Source organism: Pipra filicauda, unplaced genomic scaffold, assembly GCF_003945595.2.
Source record: "Pipra filicauda isolate LSUMZ 115617 unplaced genomic scaffold, ASM394559v2 scaffold228_size1260155_pilon, whole genome shotgun sequence".
NCBI lineage: Eukaryota > Metazoa > Chordata > Aves > Passeriformes > Pipridae > Pipra > Pipra filicauda.
The window spans coordinates 1,105,322-1,127,655 of NW_024104341.1; the positions used below are offsets into that span (position 1 = coordinate 1,105,322).

The 22,334-nt window shown below is 38.6% G+C and overlaps 1 protein-coding gene across 8 annotated transcripts in view; it reads left to right on the forward strand.

Moving 5' to 3' along the window:
• The window catches only part of MANBA (mannosidase beta), a 61,604-nt gene that overhangs the window by 6,487 nt on the left and 32,783 nt on the right, over positions 1–22,334 (forward strand). For 7 of the 8 annotated variants that reach the window (XM_039381522.1, XM_039381515.1, XM_039381517.1 and 4 more), the window contains exons 2-10: positions 2,512–2,606; positions 3,101–3,206; positions 5,121–5,291; positions 7,898–8,021; positions 10,434–10,609; positions 13,622–13,732; positions 18,138–18,224; positions 19,193–19,344; positions 20,274–20,391. In XM_039381522.1, coding sequence (XP_039237456.1) covers positions 2,512–2,606; positions 3,101–3,206; positions 5,121–5,291; positions 7,898–8,021; positions 10,434–10,609; positions 13,622–13,732; positions 18,138–18,224; positions 19,193–19,344; positions 20,274–20,391 — 1,140 coding nt within the window. The remainder of the gene's footprint in view (positions 1–2,511; positions 2,607–3,100; positions 3,207–5,120; positions 5,292–7,897; positions 8,022–10,433; positions 10,610–13,621; positions 13,733–18,137; positions 18,225–19,192; positions 19,345–20,273; positions 20,392–22,334) is intronic. The other variant, XM_039381521.1, reaches the window with a different exon arrangement.

A 22,334-nucleotide genomic window follows, 5' to 3' on the forward strand; every position in this document is an offset into this window, starting at 1 on the left:
AATGACTAACCAGTACTAACATTTAACACTTTTGCTGTGTGATATATAAACTGTTTTACAGGTTATGCAGCAATGGTATCAGTAAGCTGTTTTGTGTAAAGGTACATAGAACTATGAGTTTTCCATCCAAAAGGGTGGATGTCTGTGAGTAAGAAACAGTACTCAGAAAGGCTAATTAGCACCTTCTATGACACATATTTTAGCAGTCAAGTGCATTTCTTGATGGTTGAAAGCTTTAGATAGTAAAGAAGAAAGCTCCTTCAGGAAAAAGGATTTGCAGTACACTGAGATTTAAACAAGCTGCTCTGTTTGTAAACTCCTGTAAGAGCCCATTCGAGGTTGATTTCTGCCTCTGATGAAGTATTCCTACATTTCTCTTTGCTGCTTGACAACCAGTTTTTGTGTTTTGCAGAAGGCAGGACTTTCTTCATTAACATCTCGATATCCATGCATTTGTGGGAGAGAGATGGTGCAGGTTTCTCTAATGCATCTTTGCCGAGGTACTGATGTAGGTTGTTTGGCCATTAACCAAATGGCTTTACAGTCTGCTGTTGATAGTGCATTTACAACTTACATCTCTGGCCTTTTATTAAATATTTCACACATAACAAAAGCAATGATTGAAATTTAACATGCACATTTTTCAAAGCATTTTTCCAAACCTGAAATAAAATAGTATATAATGTCAAATATAATGTATATATATGTAAATGTATATAAGATAGTATATAATGTTAAAGCAAGCCAGTTGTTAAAAATGTGCTTTTTAAGTACATATGGTTGCTTTTCATGGTCTGTGACATTTGTTGCTTGCCTTTCATTGAATATGATGATCTCAGTGGAGTTTCTTTTATGAACCTAAATTTTGCATTTTACTATGCATTTATTAGCCTTAAATTTTGCATCTTAATAAAAGTCTGAGATTATTCCCCAGTACATTTTGCATGTAAAAGTAATGGTATGGATATTTTTAAATTCAGTAGTTGTCCTGGTAAGATCATGATGACTTAACTTCTAGACAATACCTTGTATGTACAGAGTTCACAGTTTTACTGAAGTGCCAAGACCTTTCCATTTTGAATCTTCCCTTGTAGTAAGAAATTTTATTGATAGCGCATAGCATGTAGAGGCAAGATGATAACTTTCCCTCTGGATGGGCTCAAGGAATGATGTATTGCTGTAGGACTCCAGAGGGGTTTGTGCTGCTGAGGACAGTGACTTAGGCGTTACAGTTTTGCTCTGCTATGCTTTGTGCTATGCTTTGTGCTTGTATTACAGAATTCGGCCCTGTTAGTTGTAAAACAAATATGAGGTATGAAACAATTGTTTTCAGAAAATTGCAAATCCAAAGCATCATGCTATCTATACTGATTCCTGAAATAGGGAGAAAAATTTAGCTTCAGCGAGTAGGAAAAAAAAAGCTGGGCAGGTTTTCTTCAGTGTGAATTTGAATATTCAGGGCAGGTAGTTAAACTGTGCTGGTACTGTAGAACACTCATATCAAAGCAAACCTTAATGCAGCTGCCCTCTATCTCAGCTGGGTTTGAGTCATGTAGTCCAGAAGAGACTGGTCTTTGTTTTGGGAAGGCAGTTCAGCCGTGCAGCTGCTGCAGAGGATTGCACTGAGCTGTCAGTCAGTGACCCGGATACCTGCGCTCTGACATGGGGTATGAGTCTGTACCTTTCTGCTGCCTCTGTTCAAGGTGCAAGGCCGTGGGTTGTCAGGTCCTCGTAACTGATTCCTTCAGCCAAGGTGAGGGATGTCATGACCCACCATAAGGTAATAAATACAGCGTGAAGCCTAAAAGGTCGAGGACGTGGCTTAGACCAACTGTGCCTTTTATTCCTCTTGGGAAGTGTGATTCAAGGGAAGAGGGCACATTTGGCGTAAATGTAGTGCTGTTCTCAAAAGTAGTCATTTAAGTTTTATACCAAAACCAAAACTGTGTTGCTTCTCCTTCTTCCCTTTCTCCGTCCCTCCATATATAACAATTTCATTTAGCCTCACCACAGCAAGACTAGTTGACAAGAAACAACTGGAGTATTTGTAGTTATTTTAGAGAGTTGTTCACTGCTGTCCCTAGAGGCCTAAAATGCTGTTTCTTTGCCTATTAAAATCCTATTAGTCTTACTCTCTCCACCATTATGAGGGTGATCATGTTTCTGTTCCTCTCATTAAGTCACAAGCTATCTGGATTTACTGGTTAAATTCCAAACCAGTAATTTCTTGTGTAAGAACAAATCCTGCTATCTCTAATTTAAGTATAAATGATTATAGCAAACAGGGTTTTGACCTATATAAGTAAAGCCAAATATTACTAAGGTATTACTTTCATATATTATTTCAGAGGTGAAAAGGAATATCTGGACTAACTAACTAAGGTGGATTTTGCATTTACAGACTGTCTGAAATAAGAAGTGTTCATCTAATGGATATTATGATGCTTTTCATGTAACTATTCACTGTTACTAAATGAGTCTTGTAATTTTCTTTTGTTGGTCTGTTACTAGGATCCATACTATAGATTTAATGACGTGATGTACAGATGGATCTCATTAGATAACTGGACTTACAGCAGGACATTTAAAACTCCTTTTGACATCAGGTATGCAGTAAAGATATGTCTAAAATAGTTCTGTGCCATCATTCATGCAGAATTGCAAATTAATCCATCAGCTCAAAATCTGCTTAATGTTTTTGTGTCTAATAAAACAAGTTATGCAATCATGTGCAGTTGCAAAACTGTTGCTACATAACACTTCAGTTGTTGCTTTTTCCTTTTTTAAAATTAATTGTTAAAAATTACTTATGAATTGTCAACTGAGAAAGTATAATACTTCGGCTAACTGGAAGCCATCCCATCTGATATCTGCTGTGTATGTGAACATGCTGTGTTGTAGACTTGAGCTACTTCAACTGTCATCTTAATTTGACTATTTAAAGATATAATGTAGCCACACTGAGTCAAATGTTTTTGGAGGTAGCTGAGGCAGATGCTGCTAAAGATAATGATGATATACATTTTTATATTGTCTGTCTACTGTATTTGTTAATGCTAGGTATTCTAACACTTTTTCACGTATGTGTTATCTTCTGTAGAAAGTGGCAGAAAGTGAATTTGGTTTTCGAGGGAGTAGATACAGTAGCACAGATCCTGCTCAACAATGTCACTGTGGGGAGAACAGACAACATGTTTAACAGATATGTAAGTAATGTGTTTATTTCTGAAGGTGCTTCTGTTTTTTCTTCAAAGGTCTTTTGTTCTGAGCACTTTCAGTGCATTCAAATACGCATGGAAATAGGTGCTTGGACGCAGGCAGTGTTGACCTGAAGACTGCCTGTATAATCAGATAAATGTTAGAAAGAGAAGTGCACTTACCTTTTCAGTAGCAACAGCGTCATATCTAGAGGTAAATGTGTCTTGTCCTAAATGAGAGGACCAATGCAAGAGGATCAATTCAGCTAATAATATGTCTTGCTTCTTGGGATCTGTCCCAGCTCCAAGAAAACCTAAGCTTAAATCTGTTATATTAGCTCTAAATCTGCTTACTGATTGGTATTAGAATGGTTTACATGTGAATACTGCAATGAAAATGCACGTGTTTTAAAGCCTTTTTAAGTGTTTCCATGCTTTTGTTTTTTAAACAAGGTGGTTTATTTTTAATGTTGCGCTTTTGATGACATTGACTTGCATTTTTGAGCTTAACCTATGTCAGCATAAGAGTATTCATCATGGAATGATCTTGAGAGTGGCAAAAACATTCAGACTGATTGTATAGCTTTAAAATATAAAATTATTGTGGTACTAACATAAGAAACAATCCTTACTTTTCTCTTAAAAGAATCAAAAAATTAAGAGTTAAAGGAAGAACAGTAGTGGAATAACTGAATGACAAATGAAATCTGGTGTCTACCTGTCTCAGCATTTACCATTCTGGCAGGTTTTATTGCAGAAGCACTGGGCTGAGACATGAGAGATAGATTCTGCCACCTGGGTCTGTGTGACCTGGGACAAACAGTTTAGCTTTGACTTAGTTTTACCATCAGTGAAATAAGACATTTCATAGAGCTTTTAGAAAATTGTAATTATTTACTATTTGGAGAGTATCTAAATGTTTGCCATTAACAGGCTCTGTTCAGTTGGGAAATGGCATTATTTTGTCCATATTTCTGTGACATCATTTTGTCTCAGATTGTAACAGTTCATAAAGTGGCCTTCACTGTAAAATCAGAGTGTACCACATTAAATTGAGTCTGATCACTGTGACCCAGACTGCTGCTTTGTTCACCTGTTCCACGTGGCAACAATGTCTGCAGGAAGAACTCGCTGAAGGCTCTAAATGGAGGAATACTATTTGCTTTGTAGTTTTCTGCTCTGTTCTACAGATATAAGTCATGTTGGCTGGGCTGCCCCCAGGTTGAAGAGATTGCCAAGACTTGGCTCATCACAAATGAACACTGTAAGGAATAAATGCATATTAGCCACTGGAACCATATTAGCACAGGATAATTTTGAAATGGAACATTTCTCCTTCTGTCCAGCCACACTGAAGGGGATTTTGTGACCCACTGAGGAAACCCCAGATGCTTCATTTGGTGCTGGCATAGAATGTGTGTCTGTAAATTTTGGGGATGAGAATGCAGGTTGCATGAAATACAGCTTTGCAGCATTCACAGACAAGGCAGCTCAGCCTTGCAGTAGATGAGTTGGCAGCACAGCGTGAGTTGGAAAGACTCTTGTATAGACCAGATTTCTGAGTTGTCTTTCTGAAGATGCAGATGAGTTCTGGATGAGGAAGGAAAGTAAAGATTCTCTTGCTGTCCTTGTCCTTCAAGCACTTCTGTGTGCAAGCAGAGTGCTACAGCCGGCAGTGAGGGCTTGGTATGAGGAAAGTGGTTTGCCCAGAAACAACTCTTTGAGTCTAAAACGCTACTGTGTATTTTGGGTTTTTTTAGCTTAAGAAGTAGCTTTTCCTTCAAAACCGAAGCATGTTTAGACTGTACTTCAAATACCTTTGAATAATAGATGTGTGGTATTAAAATCCCAATGTAACAGTGATTTTCAATCACATAAATAAATGTCAGCACTGTAATGATTTTGTTCTGTTATTTGTTCTAGAGCTTTGATATCACCAGCGTGATCAAGGAGGTCAATTTTGTTGAAGTCCGTTTCTTGTCGGCCATTTCCTATGCAGCAGAGCAGAGCAGGTGTCACAAAGCTTACAGCATCCCCCCCGCCTGCCCTCCACCTGAGCAGAAAGGAGAGTGCCATGTGAATTTTATCAGAAAGGTGGGGGCACAATTGTCTGTCTCTGACTTCAGGCTTGGAAAGAGGAATGCACCGTGTGCTGTCCTTACAGTTGTATTCTGAAACCTGCAATGTCATTTTATAAGTAGAGCATATTTTGTATTGCAGCTTCCTTCTCATGTCCCCCCTAGAAACCTTTAATCTAGCATGTTGATAATACAATAGGCATAAGAAGGCCAGGCTTCAAATGTAAGATTGTTTAAAAGGCTATTTTCATCAAGGAGTCAGCAAGGAGACTTGCTGCTAAGAGAGCGGGATAGTATTGGGAAATGTGCAATCATTACATTTTGATCCACTGGGTTTAGCAGCGTATGCTGACAATAGAGTTCACTGTTGCAAATACCAATGTGTATTGCCAAGGCTGTAAAAATCTCAGCCAAGCAGCTTTGTGAGTGTTTACTGTTGCTCATGTGCTGTGCTATTTATACTGGGCAGCTCTGGCATGTCCCAAGAAGTGTTATCTAACAGGGAACCTGTTCTTATTAGTGTTGAGAAGTGTGACTTATAAGTACATATTCAGTGAAAATGAATGAAGCTCAGAAACTTTGATTTAAGACATGACTTTGTTGCTATTAAAATTTATCAAACAAGATGCTCCTCTTGTTTGAGGAGCATCTTGTGTATTTCTGTTAGCTTGGCAGCAGATAGAAGCAATGGCTAGATGATCTTATTTTGGAATTTTTCTTTTTTGGTGTCTTTTCAGGTTTGTCTCCACTTAAATGCCTTTCTTGTTAGTTATTTTAAATCTTTTTAATAAAGTCTTTTTAGAGCCTCCTCAAAAAGTGACTAGAATCCTGTTAATCTAAACCTGGATGTTATTTCCTTTAGAATTCGTCCAAAACATGGACTCTGTTGTGCTGGAAAGATCCTTTAGGATTAAGATATTGTCTTTATTTCTACTTGCTGCTACTTTTATTTTCACTACATTTTGGAAAGTTTGTTAATTCTTCTGAGTCCAGTGTGTTTCTTAGAAATCAGTGCGAGGAGAAGCTTGGGAGGAAGAAGGCCTTAAACAGCTGTAGTCTTATTTATAGAGCAAAAGGGCCAGGAATGATTTTACGCTTCACTGAACTATACCTTTAAATTTGTAAGAAGATACCCTAGTGGTTTTTCTCAAATGAGTTGTTTGACTGTACTTGGAAGCTGCTCCAGAAATTTCCAGAAATGTTCTGAGTTCCACGTATACGGTAACAACAGCAGCTATGTGGTATTAAAAAGTAAACAAACATACTAGGACATTTCTAAAGTAAGCTGGATTGCTGTCTGAAAGTAATGGAAAGCTCTTTATACATTTCGGGTGCAGTATTAAGTGCAGTAAACTTACCTAAAACTGAACAGGGTTTGTGGCAGAACACAAGCCTGTCATTGGTAATGTACTTCAGTGATACAAGCGTGTTCTTTTTATGACACACTGTTTCTGATAGCGGTCTCTGCAGTGTTATTAGTGAAACCTGACAATCTGCCAGTGATTTGTTAGTTAATTTTTTTCTAAAGGGAAAATTGCTTTCAATTGGCCTTGTTTTCTAAGAATATGCTCTCCCTGGTTTTGTGTTTGAAATAGGTACAGTGTTTCCTTCCTGGAAGGCTCTTTTGCAATTTGATAGGCAGGCAGGCGGACTGTAGAGATGCAAGGGATAGGCCAGACTTGTGCAATGTGGTTTGCCCAAATTAGTATGCCTCGGCTGTAAGTTATTAGTCTCTAAATTTAGAACTGTGTGTCACTGTACAAGACGTTAGGAGATCTATTGTATTTGCTTTGGGGCTGGGGCTGTGTGAAACTTGGAGGGCAGCTGAATAGATGTCGTCAAGGGATTTGTTAACTAGAGGTCTGACCAGGTTTGAAAACAGCTAAATGGAAATTAGTGTAGGTACCTCTCTGCCTGACCAGCATTTTATAATTCTGACAGTTATTCTGATGTTAGAACCAGAACTAAGCTACTTCTCAACCATGGTTTTGTTCCCTTTGTTTTTGTATAAGAGAACCATAAAAAGGGGAGAAACAGCGAACATGACTGAACTACACAAACACACCAGACATATGCATCTCTTTCCTTGTACTGAACTGTGGTGTTACTACTAAAAATAGGAGATAAAGTATTTGCGATACAATTTTTAATTTGATACTGTTCTTTTAGAATACTGTAACATTTCTAACCATCAGTTTTCTGCCTCATTTGTCTTTTAGGTGTACAATTAAATACTGACATTACAAACTAAGATAATTCATAGTTAAATTGAGAGTAATCTGCTGGATTTTTTATTTTATCTTTACTGTTTGTTTTGTTGTTTTTTCCAAATGGTGTGCTAAGTAATACAAAATTTCAGTAATACAAAATTTCTCTGTACATGGATGTTTAATACAAAATTTAATTTTTTATATACTGAAAAATAGGTAATAGCAGCAGAGTTTTGGTCAAGAAATGAGAAAAAAAATGCTGTAGGCTCTTCTGAATTTATGGAAATTGGAAAACTTCTTTTAGTGCATGCCAGTATTTTATTCCTAGATAGCAAATGTCTTTTATTTCTGGTACAGTATCAATGTCCATGTGAAAAATAGGCAATTGTAACATAATCATGCTGTATTCCAGGAGCAGTGTTCATTTAGTTGGGACTGGGGCCCTTCTTTTCCCACTCAAGGAATCTGGAAAGATGTTAGGATTGAGGCCTATAACCATTACCACCTGATTTACTTTTCTTTAACTCCTTTCTTTGGTAAGTCTTGTTTTTATTATTGTTTCACCTTTGGAATAAAAACCATTTTATTGTTAAGCTTAATGAACTGTCATTTTAGGAAAAGTTCTGTTGGGGTTTTTATGACTTTGTATGTAGTTCCTACCACAGCACACCTTTCTAGGTTTTGAAACAGTACTTCAGTACAAACAATAGCAATTAAAAATGATAGAATTTAGAATATTTTTTTTTGCTTGAGGGTCTCCAAATAATTGCAGAAGTAAATGTGTAGTATAGCTGAGGTTAGAACCTGTTCTCCATAGTTTTGAAAAATTTCTTTTTTATTGGCATGTGTTTTCACCAAGACTCCCAGTAAATATGTCTCACTTTTGTCACACTTTCGTTTAAAACAAAGGCAAAGCTGCTATGGGAATTGAGATTTGTGTTGGAAAGACAAATGCACAGTGAGCTCAGTTTCAAGAGCGCCGAGTTTTCAGGACACAACATGAGGTCTGAGAGAGAAAAGCAGTCGTGCTATGCAAGGATAATTTGTTAAGGCTGCAATTTGAGAGGATGGCCTCCTGCATTCCTGCTACCTAACTTACCAAACCGGTTTCCTCTCTTGCCGTGGTCTCTGATTTTCCTCTCCTTTGTCCTGAAGATCATTTCAGCTGAGGAAAAGTGGTTAATTTTCTGTTGAAACTTTCTGCAAACGGTAATATGCCCCACTGTAGACCACCCGCGTGCTTTCTTTCACTGTGGAGCCCAGTCTTCAGTGGAGTAAGGGCTAGCATGAGTTCTCTCTACTGGGTTGAATTTCAGCCCTTGGGAATAGATTTGTTGTGTATGAATAAAAGAGGAAGACGTCACCCCATGGCTGCTATTAAAGCTTCCTGAAATAGCTGCAGGTCTTAGCTAGATTTAGCGTGATTGGAATTTCCATGGAAAGCCCCAGCACACACTGTGCTGCTCTCTAAAATTTAGTTAAAGTAAAAATCTGTTCTGGTCCCTCCCACATTCCCACAACTCCACCTTCTGGTAGGTAAAATCTTGCTCTCTGGGTAAGTGGAGAGAGCAAACCTCTTTCATTCAACAGAGTGGTTTGGAACAGAAGCCAGAGCTTATTAGTATTAAAAATAATAACATTTGAAAAAGAAAGAGTAAATGAATGACCTGAATTTAAGCTGCATAGGTACTTTTATTACTTGTCAGATTTGGTGTCATTTGACTCAGTCTTTTTTGACCACTGAGTCTGCAAAAGATTCATTGTACTTGATTTCTCTGCCTAGGCTCCACAGTTCATGCAGTTAAGGATGGGCTTAAATTTCTATATGCCTTTGGAGGGCAGGCAAGATGCACTGTAATGGAAGACCCTTGTGGGGTGGGTTTTTTTTAACCCTTTCAACATTTCTGAAAATTGGTCTTCCCTGGCTAATGCTGGATGTAATATAAACTTCATTCCACAAAAGACAGTGAAAATCACCCCAGGGCTGAATGTAATTCTTTGCTTTTGGAGGGAGCGCTCTTTCTCTCCTGGAGGAAGGAGAGCTAGAGTATATAAATGAAAAGAGAAAGTACATGATTAGAAGTTTGGGTATACAAAATACATCTTAGTTCTAGTTTTCCTTGTTTTCTGTTTTATTTGCTTTTGCTTATATGTTAATCAGTAATATTTGAAGTATAGGATTAGCCAGACTGTGTTTGTAGCTACACAATTAAATTGTGGAAGTTAATGGGAAATTTACACATAAAGCTTGAGTACCCTTGATCCTGTCTTGCCTTATTCAGTAAGTTCTGTAAAGGAGAGAACCCTGTGAGGTAACTGTAGAGGGATCTCAGGGAAGTCATTAATTGGTTTCCTCCACCACACATTGGTGGCAGAAGGGACATAAAGATATAGCCCATCAAGTCTAGACACAGTGGGCCCAATTCATCCCCAGCATAACTCCATTCATTTTGTTTAGTGACTCTGGGATGAATTCAGCTTGTTTTCTGTTAATACTGTTTTTGTTTCATTGACAAAAGTGATTGTACTGGCTTGTGATTACGATCTTTCCCAAAGAGTACCATGTTCATATGAGTGCTGACTAAAAGCAAATATGATGTCTATTGGAGTTGGTGGGAAAAAAATCCTTCCTAATGAAGTGACTGATGTCAAGGTTTCTGAGTTTTGTACAGAACTCTGAAAAAAACCCTGGATGGCTTTCAAATAAAAAAAAAAAGAGTTAAGAAACGTAAATCATATGGCATCATTCTCTTCCAAGTTGGCAAATGTAAACACAGATGTCAAATGCACTAAACAAGCATTAACCTTGTAGGTCTGGTTCAAAGATGGCCTGAAAATTGTTAGATTTAATCTTAGGTATTTGAATTTTTTCTTTGATGAGAGATCACATTAACTATTAAGTATATAAACATAACTATTAAATTCAAATTTTTCTCCCCTTCACTTAGTAAAAAGTACGCAGCAGTGGTGTCTTGAAATTGAGTCTGTTTTTGAGGTAGTCAGCTCCAAGCCAATTCCAGGTCGTGTGATGGTGAACATTCCCAAATTGCAAACGCAGCAAACATTCACTGTGAAGCTTCAACCTGGAGAAGGCAGCATTGTGCTGCTTGTAAACATCAACAAGGTAAGGAGGTGTGTGTGAAAAGCTATCCAGCTGCAAAATGTTTCCCCTGGTTTCCAGTGTGTCTTTCTGCCTCCGTGCCAGTTTTAGGCCTCCCTCCCATTCCTTGCTGTGTTCCCGACTTTCAGCAACAGTTCTGTACCCCTTACAGGATAGGAGAACAGTTCTTTTCCTTTCTAAAAACTGTTTTCTGTGGAGCTGTGTAGCTCAATGTCAAAAAGATGATGAAGCCTTAAAAATAAAATCACATCATCGCTGGCCACTGTTAAAGGGGCTATTTTGAGGTATTTAGGTAGATAACCTTTGGATAGCCTGTGTCACTTCACTGGCAGCAGGTGTCTCACATGCAGTTGTTTACTGGACCAACTGGGATTAGAATATACTACAATATGCACGGCTCTCCCAGGAGAGAGAGGAAACATTCTTCAAACCTCTCAGTAGACACTCTTTCAGGTAAATAAAAGAGCCCTATAAAGAACTTGCCTGGCAGTGATGTTGGCTGAAAATTGTGTGGAATAGTACTTCCTTACACTGGTTTGTAGTCCTTTGGCTAGGCAAAACTCATGAGGAGTTTTGGACCATTGAAGGATGCTCTAAGGAAGAGGCAAGTCAATTGAAAAATTGATGAATTTGGTACACACCTCAGTGCTGAAAGAGGAAAGAATTGGTTTGCTTGCCTTCAGGGGGTGCTGGGAAGCTGTCTTGTGGTGGACTTAATTCACCAGCATTATTTAACTTTTATAAAATTTGTTTCATTTGTTTTTTTAGAAACTGTTGAGTTTTATCATACAAATGTAATTAAGGAAAGATGTAAAGGCTTGAGAGATTAAGAAAATCACTGTGTCTGTTCTAGCTGACGAGTAGGTAGGCGTCTTGAATTAGGCAGCGAGCCCAGTGTGGCACAAAGAGGTATGAACTTGCACAGAGAGCAGTTCCCTACTGCAGAACTGAACCTAACAGCCCAGGCTCAGCCCAGTGGGCAGAGTGGGAGCCCTGGCTGTTCTCCATGGGAGCTGCTGTCTGCTTCACTGCTACGGGACAGTTAGATCTGTGGGAGAGTGATGTGCTGTGAGAAGGAATTTGGGGCTTTTGACCATTCTGGCAGTTAATAACAGTTGAGAGTCAGCCTTCAAATCTTTCTGTATTTTACTGGCTCTTCTGGTTTTATATATTGCTGTGTAACTCTGCATTTGTTTTCCCAGTTTGACTGCCTTATGTGTGTATTCTTGAGTTCACTTGTCAGTTTTTTGAGTGGAGAGAAAACATATGTTAAGAGGCAAGCAGGGTGTTTATGTTCTAGTGTGCACACTCAGTGACTTGCATACTTATGTGCTTTGTTTTATTTTGACACAAAAGCATACAAACATACAATTTTTGTTACTGTTGTCGTCCGATATGCAAGTTACGTGAGCAATTGCAAATACCCGATTTCATTTATAAAACAACCATTAGTCTCTGCTTAGCCTTTTAATGGATTACATTAAGCAGGAACTGCAAAGTGAAACTTCAGATGTTATTTTTGTGTATTTAATTGCTCCACCACCAACCTCAGAAGAGATCTGTTAATGTAGTGCAACTGCAAGCTCGTGAGGAAGCACTTCCTTCAGAGCAGAGGCAGCAGCGTTTCATTATTCTTTGTGCACAAAAGGCTTTGCTGCATGAATTCACATCAGCTGATTTTTGAGAAGCCCTGAAATGTGTTCTCATGTATTGATGAGGCTAACAGAGCCCTTAGTCTGTACACAGATATGTGTGGTGCATGTTGAATACTGAGACCTCACCAGAAATTAATTTCTAGTTGAGAGTATATTGTAGATTACGTTGCGGAGTCGGTAGGTGTTTGAGTGTAGATGTGTATCAGTCTTCCTGCAGTTGCCACACAGCTATGTTGCCAACATGACAGTGTTTTGCTTATCAGCTAATGGTGAGCATAGGGATGACATCATTAGTGGCCAATGAGACACTCCAGTCCTTCCAGGCAGCTGCGAACACTCCCTTGTTGTTGAGGCACACGCTGATTCTGTGCTTCCATTTGTATCCGTGCAACACAGAGATTAGTACTTCTGCACAAGCAGTTATGATAATTCTGTATCAGGGAAGCTGAAATGTTGGTGGATACATTATGATTGCATCCAAGTATGGCTACAGCAAAACATATTGTTGGGCTGCTCTCTGGCCTCAATTTATTTGAAAAGATGAGGCACTCCTTGCATGACTCTATTTAGTGCTGATCCCTGCATTGTTTGGTTGCATGCGTTATTGCTTTCTTTCCACAATTTCTGTGTTGTGCACTCAACTGGCAAATGCTGGCAACAGGATGAGCAGCAGAAGCAGGCTGCTGGAATGAAGATATAAATATTACTCCATGATTAGAAAAATGAGAAAGTTGTTCTCATTCTGTCATTCTAGAGGTAGTGTTTTATGTTTGTAAAAATTATGGAGTACTAATGGTGTGATTAGGAAGCTTAGAGAAAAAGCAGAAAACACCAAAAAGAAAGAATGAAACTTAGAATTTGCCTGAAAAGCTTGACATAAGTGAAGCAGACAATGTAGTCACATATTACCGTAGTAGCAGTTCAAAAGTGTCCCCACTGTTTATAGAATGTTGCATGTCACAGTTAAAAGCTGTCGGTGAGAGGAGGTGCATGATTCAGAGGCTAGTGAACTATGTCTGCTCCTGACACAGATATTTGGGGTTTGGAGGAGTAGTCTGTCAGTGTGCCTCAACTGACAGGTAGCAGCTAGGTGTGTGCATGCATGTGTATGTGTGCTCATGGCCTGTTGTGGACACAAGATGAAGTGGCAGCCTGGACTTCAGTGGAAGAAATCATACTTCTCTCTAAATGGTTTTCACCTCAGAGCTGCAGCTGATGAAATCCCAATTAGCCTACCACAGCTGAAGCACAAAAGCTCATTACACTTGTGATAATTCACTCAAAGACATCTGAGCCCACAGGTGCATCTTGTGCCTCTTTTTATACATGTTGCTCTGACTTTCTCTCTTGTCTGTTCAAGACTTCTGTAGTAGAGGCTTGGTGGCCAAATGGACATGGAAAGCAAACTGGATACAACATGAAAACAACTTTTATCATGGAGGCAGGATACCAGATTGAGAAATTTTCAAAGGTGAGCCCTTCTGCTTAATTACATCTGGCATTGCACTGTTGCTGCTAGGACATCCACTCTGCACAGCAGGTATCTAGAGCTCTTTAATATTTTATTTGATTGTAATGTGCATGTGAAAATGCTAATGAGAAATAAGATTCTTTTTCATGTCACAGTGTATGGTTACCTGTTACCAGTTTTCTGGTAGTCTTAGCTTGTATGGATGCTTACTTGTATTGAGACTGGAAGATGGCTTACAGTTAGATGGAAATCTCAGAAAAGAGATATACTTAATATACTGTGCTGCTGGCTTTGAAAAATCGTTTTAGATTTCTATAGATTATGTGAAGGTTTATTACTGAGATTTTTCTTGTTAATTCAGTTTTTAAAAAAGTTATGTGATAGACACACTCCTAAAAACTTAACATACATTCATTTATTAGAATGTTGATAGATGTGCTTCAGGTTTAAGAAGAGGTAGCATCTTAAATATATCCATGAAGGTAATTTTGGGGGATATTTACATTGGGGTTCCTGTAACACACTGGCTGTTTAATTATCTGTTTGGTTTTGCTAAGAACCCTAGAGAGGTAATTTCTGCTTGTCCATTAAAAAGAAGAATCATAGAGATTAGGCTGGGCTCCTTATGCCATCAATATGTGGAAATAACCAAGTAAATTTATGCATTTATTAGATGGTTCTGATGTATATTGCTTCACTAAAAATTAATCTGGTCACCAGGCATCTAAAACTGTTATTTGCCATAACATTTGTTCATGTGAAAAAACCCTATGAAAAAGCAATAGCTTCTGGAGTCCTAGTCATTATAGGACTAGCCCTTAGTTTGATTATGAAGTCATAATAACAATTCTTTGCTATTATTAGTGATTTAATTTTGAAACAATTAAAAAATCCACACCAAGTAAACACATTATATTATGCTTGGAAAAACTAGTTATAGGAAATACAGCTATAAAGCCTATAAAAAGGAAAATTCTGTTGTTACTGTGTGAAAAATGCACAATGACAGGAAAGCTAATCGGTTCCATTTGTGTGGTTGTGTCAGAATATTTCATAGAGCTCTGTGGCATGTGATCTTAGGGACTTCAAGGTCTTCAAAAGATATTCAGAAGCCTGTTCTTTTTTTCTCCTTAAGGGGAAAGAGGGGGAAAGAAAGCAAATGCACCACACAGTGGGCATTATAAATCAACCAGCCTTTAAAGCTTTATATTGTTACGTCTAGTCTTCCTTCATGTATTTTGTGAATCTCTGTCTTGGATTCTGACAGGCGCACCAGCACACCATCACCCCCACCCAGAGCTGTATGAGTGGAAAAAGGCTCCGTATGCAGTTTTTTCATGTTCTAGCACAATTTTCTCTCATGTCAGCAGGACTAAATAGCAACACTCATATGGCTTAACAAGAACTTTGAGTAGTTCAGGAGATACAAACAGGGATTAATGTTCCTGAAAGTTGTTCTGTTATCGGTTCTGTTGTCTATCTAGTACGGACTGTATTCAGGTGAAATACATTACCCACTCCCACCCTTTTTTTTTAAGAAAAAAAATTATTGGTGAGACTTTTCGCAAGTGGTTTGTCTCCATATGAGCATCTACTTTACTTTGGACAGGCAAAAACCTAAGGATGAGAATTGTACATGTGAGAAAACACAGCTTGATCTTATGTCAGATTTGGCTACTCTTAACTTGAACTACTCTCTGGATTCTGACATGTTAGAGTAGTCTTCAAAACATTAACTAATCCTTCAGGAATATTTCTGGGTGGTCTTCCAGTATGTACTTTCAGGAGCTCTATAGAGCTCTAACCAGCTGTGCTGGGAACTTCTTTGGCTGAGGGAAGTACTTACTCATTCCTGTTCAGAGTAGCAGAAAACCAAAACAGAAGAAAGCCAATATCCAAAGTGGGATTGGTTTTGGTTTTCCATTTCAATATTTTGGTTTAGAGTTTGTTTCTCAGGATAATGTGAAACAAAGTCATAGCCAGAAGTTATCTCAGAGTGAAATTGATTGTCTTGAGTGAGGGTCTATCCAGTCCTATTTGCTATTGATAAGTTGCTTGCCATGCCTACATCAAGGAATTTATTACCTCTTTCATTGCCTCATGAGGCATTTGTTTGCTTTTCAGTTCTGTTTCCCCATCTTTCTGTATGTTTATTTCTTTAGCACTGTACTATGAGTTTTTTGTTTCATTAGGCTATTTTAGTACTTGAAAGATCTCAGCCTCTAGCTGTCTTTCCCTCCATCCTTTTACACCCTCTTTTCCCCCCAGGCCTTTTAGTATGACTTGCAGAAATCTTTCCTTTTGGCTTTGTAGTTTTCACACCGCTTTCATGCTGCATGCTAATTTGTTAGGTCACTGGGGCATTCTGTGATCTTATTTCAGCTCTAGGCATCTTCGTCCTTATTACTTTTCCTACTGCTAAATCTGGGAATGCCAAATGTGATCCACAGGTCACTTAGCTGTGTACAAAGCCTTTGTATGTGACTTAAAAAGACAGGTATCTCTTAATTATGCACAGAACCAGCTGACTGATCTGTGGCGGCTAGAGAGCCTCTTCAGTGTGCTCCAAGACTGGGAGAAATGTTCAGCCCTCAGGCAGCAAGCTCTATCAGACAGATTTCAAGGTGGCCAAGGTTTTGGTAGCCAGAAAGGCATGTAACTAAGCATACCAGATGCTAGTTGTCTCCCCTTGCCCTTCTTTTACCCGACGAGGCAGAAGGAAGCTGCTGTAGGAACAGGAAGATGGGCTGTGTTACCAGATGGGCCCCTGGGGAGCAATGGAGTTGGAAACACAAAGGCACTGAACCTTGGAAGTCTGGGAATGTGAGCTGAGGCTAAGGAGCTTTTCCTCTTGCTCTTGCTGTATGGGTGGTCCTGGCTGAGTGTTTCAGCCTCTTAGGTTGCCTCGGATTCAACCAGTTCCACTTGAACATGAATAAAGCGATATCACATTACTTCTGTTAGTAGTATAAATACTCCATTACAAATGCACTCTGAGACAGTCACAACCTGCCTGATGACATCGATGAAGAGGACATCCCAAATACTTTGGGAGCCCCAACTGTAAATCCCATTCCACTTTGTGCCGTAAAAAAGAGCCACAATAGAGACTGAGTTTTTCTCCAAGTAACTGAATTCACTGAGGAAGGTAATTTTTGTAATGGTTATTTTTTTTAATTCAACTTCTCATGTTAAAATAAATCTGCAAAATTCTAGGATTGGATGTAAGACTCTTGTCCTAAAGCTAAGTTCATCATTTTGACCTATATTCAACCAACCCAGTGAGCAATGGGATTGCAGCAGAAAAAAGGGAGGGCACACTGTCCTCAGTGCACATATGTGCACAGAGATATTGGACTGGGAATCTGAAATGTTCTCAGTGGCCTGACTTTGTAGTTTTTCTCTAGCTGGGAGTTTCTTTAGTGATATGGATGCCGAGTCCCACTTGCCGATAATGCACTGTTGTCCCTGGGCAACACTGTAAAACTGCAGGACTTGGGCCAATCCCATTTTTTTTATTCATTCAGTTTCTATCTTTTGGTCTCTGCCATAATGCAGAGGGGGGTTCAGTTTGAGGTCAGTGTTCTGCAGCCTCCACTCATGCATCTGGTTTGTCATATGCATTGTCTCTGTCCAGATGTTTGGTTAATAATTGTTCAGTTGACTTAGAAGCACCAAAGAGGAAGCAAATAAGCGGTAATTTTCTTTTACTTCCCTACCTCTGGAAATAGTTTTCTGTCTATATGTGTGATTTTTTGATAAAATGAAAGTTTAGAAAATGCAGTCCCATAGTGGGATTAGTACTTTTCCCAGCCTTGTTTCGTCTGTGAAATAAAGAAATAAGTTTCGTCTTAAAGACGGGTATATCCCTTGCACTTAACTAGGTTAATTTTAGCCTGATTTACTGACAGATACTTGCCTCAGCTTCAGCTTGTGGCAGAGAGGGAACAGGCTGTACTTTACTAGCTGACCTTTTGAAAAGGTAAAGCAAATAGTCATCTGAGGGAGGAGTGGTTGCTATCTTAGGGGTAGTCTAGAAAAAATGAGGTTCTTGCCTTCCTGACCCAAACCTGTTTCTTGGTGTGAGTTGGCTGAAATTCGCTATTGGCTTTCCTCCACTTTATTTACTTTATTTAATTTCCCAGTTATCTCCCTAATAGGAGGCTTTTCTCAGTTGTGGAAATGGATTTTATTTCTTTTAAAACTATTTTTTCCTTTATAGCAATTGCTGAAAAGGTTTGGGTTTTTTTGGTTCAAACTTTGAATTTGTCCCAAAAGAGCAACAGGTACAACGAAGAAAAAGAGTTTTCTTTCTGGCTTGGGTAAGTTGAACTGGAACAAGGATGCAGGAAAAAAAGAAATTTCAAGCCTCCCTGAACAAGATATTTTCTGTAACACTTTGCAGGTGCACAGAAGCAAGCATGGCAGCTGCTCTTCATCTGATCCATGGCAGATGGGGAAGACACCTGTACAAATAAGAGGACAGAGCAAAGTACTATTGCAGTGAACCAAGTGCTCTCTCATGACTGTAGAATTGACTGTTTATGTCAGTGCAATCAGGATACCCCTTAGAGCAGCATTGTAGCTTTGACTGAAGTAAAGTCCCAGAAAAAATATGGAATGATTTCCTAAGAACTTTTATTCCACCTGCAACGGGAAGAAGGAATGTGTTCTTGTTTCAGCATCTACAGTACACAGTGTCATATATTAGGCTGAAGGAGCAGCTGTAAAAGTTTGGCTTCTGCTTGAGATGTGCTTTTATCTGGAATGGTCTTTAATACCTTACACGAAGTTAGTGGTTATTTAGCTGAACAGGTCTCTTTGAAACCATATTGCTGACCTTGCTGTTCAAAAGCAGCTGTGAAGGCCAGAGGGCCCTTCACTTGGGAACTGCGATTGCATTTGCATGCATATCTTTTTAATTGCTACACCTATTAAAAAGGTATCATTTCAGGGCAGTAAAAGAGTAAGATTTTGCTTTTACTAGGTGAACCTGAAGATAGGCATTTAGGGGCAGGACTTACAACTGAGCTGCTGGATCATCCTTCTGTGAGGAGCATATTGCAGATTAAATGGTGTCTCTGATCTAGTGCAACCACTGTATTCCTCCCACTGGTCATCAGCTGGAATTTTAACTGAATTCTGCAGCAAGCAAACCTGCATCTGTCTCTTGCTTACATATATGTGTGCATATGCACAGTCATTTGCTCATGCTTTCTCTCTTTTAAATATGATAGTAGCTTTAAAAAGTGAACAGGTTTATTGGAAGAATTATTTTTCAGTCCTGCTACAGTGTGTTTTAAGCAAGTAGGAGTTTAGAGATAAGACCATGTCTTTTGACTCCTTGACAAATTCTATGCTGTTAGTGTTCAGTTCAATTCTTTTTGTAATGGTTTTCTGTATTAATTTTGTTTTAATTCATTTTTGTCAGCTTTAAATCTAAGTTTCGTGTCTTCACAGGCTTATTTTCGGACAGTAGAACTTGTTCAGGAGCCTATTCCCGGCTCACCAGGTCTGAGTTTCTACTTCAGAATCAATGGCCGACCCATTTTTCTGAAGGGCTCGAACTGGATTCCTGCAGATTCTTTCCAGGACAGGGTGACCTATGACACGTAAGCCACATTTGATGTTCTCTAAGGATAAAGGATCATGTTTTCCTCCTCCTGATTCTCTATACACCCTTTATGAAAGGTTGGCTTTAGTGGGTGGAACTGCTTTCAGGGTAGTACACTAATTATTGGGGGTTGGAGGCTTCAGAATTAGGGCTTTATTAACATGAATAGATTGGAGTGTCAAGGCATGTAAGTGAGATTACTGATGGGAAGGTGATTTTTTTGTAGTTCATAGGTTACTGGCCTTTTGGGTATTTTTATGGAGACTATACTGTACTTTGACTAAGCTTTGCTCTGGGTAGTTGGGGAATCAGGACAACAGAGCGTGCTGCAGTGTGCATTCATATGCAATTCAGAGGCTGCCAGTATGATTTAAGGACAAATGTCTGGAGCCTGAAACCCTTAAAATGAGATTCAGGGTCTCAGTCTTTCTCCTCACCTTCTCATTCCACTGTTCTCACTATGCATTGTGGAACTCACAAAGAGAATATACGTTTCTGATTGTGTTTAAAAGAGAACATGAATTCAAGTGATTGACATACAAAGCAAGTAATATCTAAGAAGAAAATGAACAATATGATTAATAAAATAGAGTATTTCTAAATCTAGTCATGCCAAAACTTCTGTAAAAGCACTTTCTCACATGTGTCACTCCATCTATTCCGTAAGTATTAACAGGAACAAGCAACTTTTTCTGCACAAAAAATTACTTTTTGAGAGCTCTGTCAAGGCATGCAGGCTTAGAAACCAGAGTATTTTGATAATTTCTGTCAGTTATAAGTCTTAGTTTGCCTGCTAATGATTTAGGTTTTGTGATTTTGTTTGGCCTTTTTGTTTGTTGTTTTGGTAGGGGTATTTGTTTCTTTGTTTGTTTGTATAACCTTAGCAACTCCTAAGTGATACAGTTTCACAAAACTTGTATTTTACAGATTAAGGCTACTCTTGAAGTCTGCAGCAGATGCTAACATGAATGCACTTCGGGTTTGGGGAGGAGGAGTATATGAACAAGATGAATTTTACGATATTTGTGATGAAATAGGAATAATGGTAAAAGCAATAAATGCAGAACACTTATTTAAAAACTGAGAAGAACTTGCAAATGAAAATTCATTTTAAATGAACAAAAATAAGAGAATTAATACATGCATTCTAACCATCTTTCCAAAGGATATTGTAAAGTATCAACCCGAGAAGTTAGATCAACCTGTTTTTTTGTTTGGTTGACTGGTTGGGTTTTTTAATTTCTTTTTAATTTGAATGGTTTCTGATTAAAAAGGCTGTCTGTTGAATCTAGAAGTGATATTTTGGAGACTTTACAGAAGTCTGTAGAAGTTAGCCATGCTTTTCTCAGTTGTGGAAATGGATTTAAAACTATTTTTTCCTTTATAGCAATTGCTGAAAAGGTGTGGGTTTTTTTGGTTCAAACTTTTCATTTGTCCCAGAGTCAAACATGGAAGGCTTCATCCAGACGGCCATTTTGAACAAGCTACATTTGACTATAAATGTAGCAGTAAGGGGAACACCTATTGCAATCACTAGACGAGTACCTTCAATTATATGAGCTTGGAGACACGTATTAATAAGTTTTGATGAAATAGCAACTAGATGAATGAAGACCAAATTGCATCTGTTATTAAAAATCCTGGCAAATGTGTTTGGTGTTGCTCTGCAGCATAAAAAGCAGGGAAACAGAACTCATACTTTGCTGCCTTCCATACGTGCTTGGGGAAAAAAAAAGTTACATCTATTTTAGTCATCTGAATGAGTGTCCTGATTTTCAAGGCTTCTGAGGACTTACGGTTCTTTCATTTTTTACACTAGGCACCTTAAGTAGGCCACTTAGATCTGTGCTTATACAGTGTTCAATACAAGATTTAGATCCTATTTAACAGCCAAAATAGCAAGTAGATGCAGAAAATCAGATCCTTATTCTGGAGGGGGTGGTGATGGAGGTTTTTGGTTTTGTTTCTTCTGATGGTCTTGCAAAGGCTTTAAAGTGCCTTGGTGTCAAACTGTGCTTAAGGAAAACCAGTGATAGCTCACTGAGGGAAATAGTGAGAGAAAGTTTCTTTCAATAGAGAGTTTTGACTCCACACAGTCAGTCACTAAAGGATTATGAGTGACTCTTCGGCAATAGCTTTGCTTTTGTGTACAGTGTTAGGATTTTAACAGTTACTAATAGATCCATTACCCCCCACTGTCTTGTGCCCTATCTTCAGGTTTTTTAGGGAATGTATGCTGAAAAGAGCCATGGAAAAGCATGTTCTCACTGCAATCAAAATGCAATTACATGAGGAACTGGTCTGTCTCTCTCTGTATAGTATGGTGTTCAGAAAAGTGTAGTCTCCTACAGACTCCTTTGGGTTAATGTGCTCCTTGTAGAAGCCTTTCCATTAACATTTGAGATAGACTAGCAGGAGTCTCAAATTTACAGCAGTTTAATAAACAGAACAGGTAAACAAAAAAATCTTAACCATCTCATTGGGCTTCTTTCCTTCCCCTTTTTTTGTAATTCTTGTCCTTCAAGGTACAAATGGAGTTTATTGTTGAATTGAAAGGCTTGTTGTTCTCAATGATATCTACTTGATTGTTCTTTGAAGAGAAAAATCACTGTGTTTTTAGAGGATCTAGTTTGTTTCTGCCCCTCTTATTGTGTAAGATTTGCTATTTTTTGGGATCATTTTGTGTGGAAGTGTTTTCTTAATGAGTACACTTTGACATCGATTGAGTGTGCTCGATACCACGCTGGAAGAATTACTGTCTCTTCTCATTAAGTAATGGGGATTTGGTGTTACACCTGCAAAGTAGTAATACTGCTGAGCAGTATTGCACTCCTCAGCGTAGGCTGTCAGGATCTGATTCCTCTGATACTGAGGACAACCACAGTGGAGTGTGCACATACTGAACCTCAGGGAGGACATGACTGTCTTGGTGGTGCTTTCCAAGAATAACAATAAAACATTTAAGTTTAATATTTTAAAATAAATAAC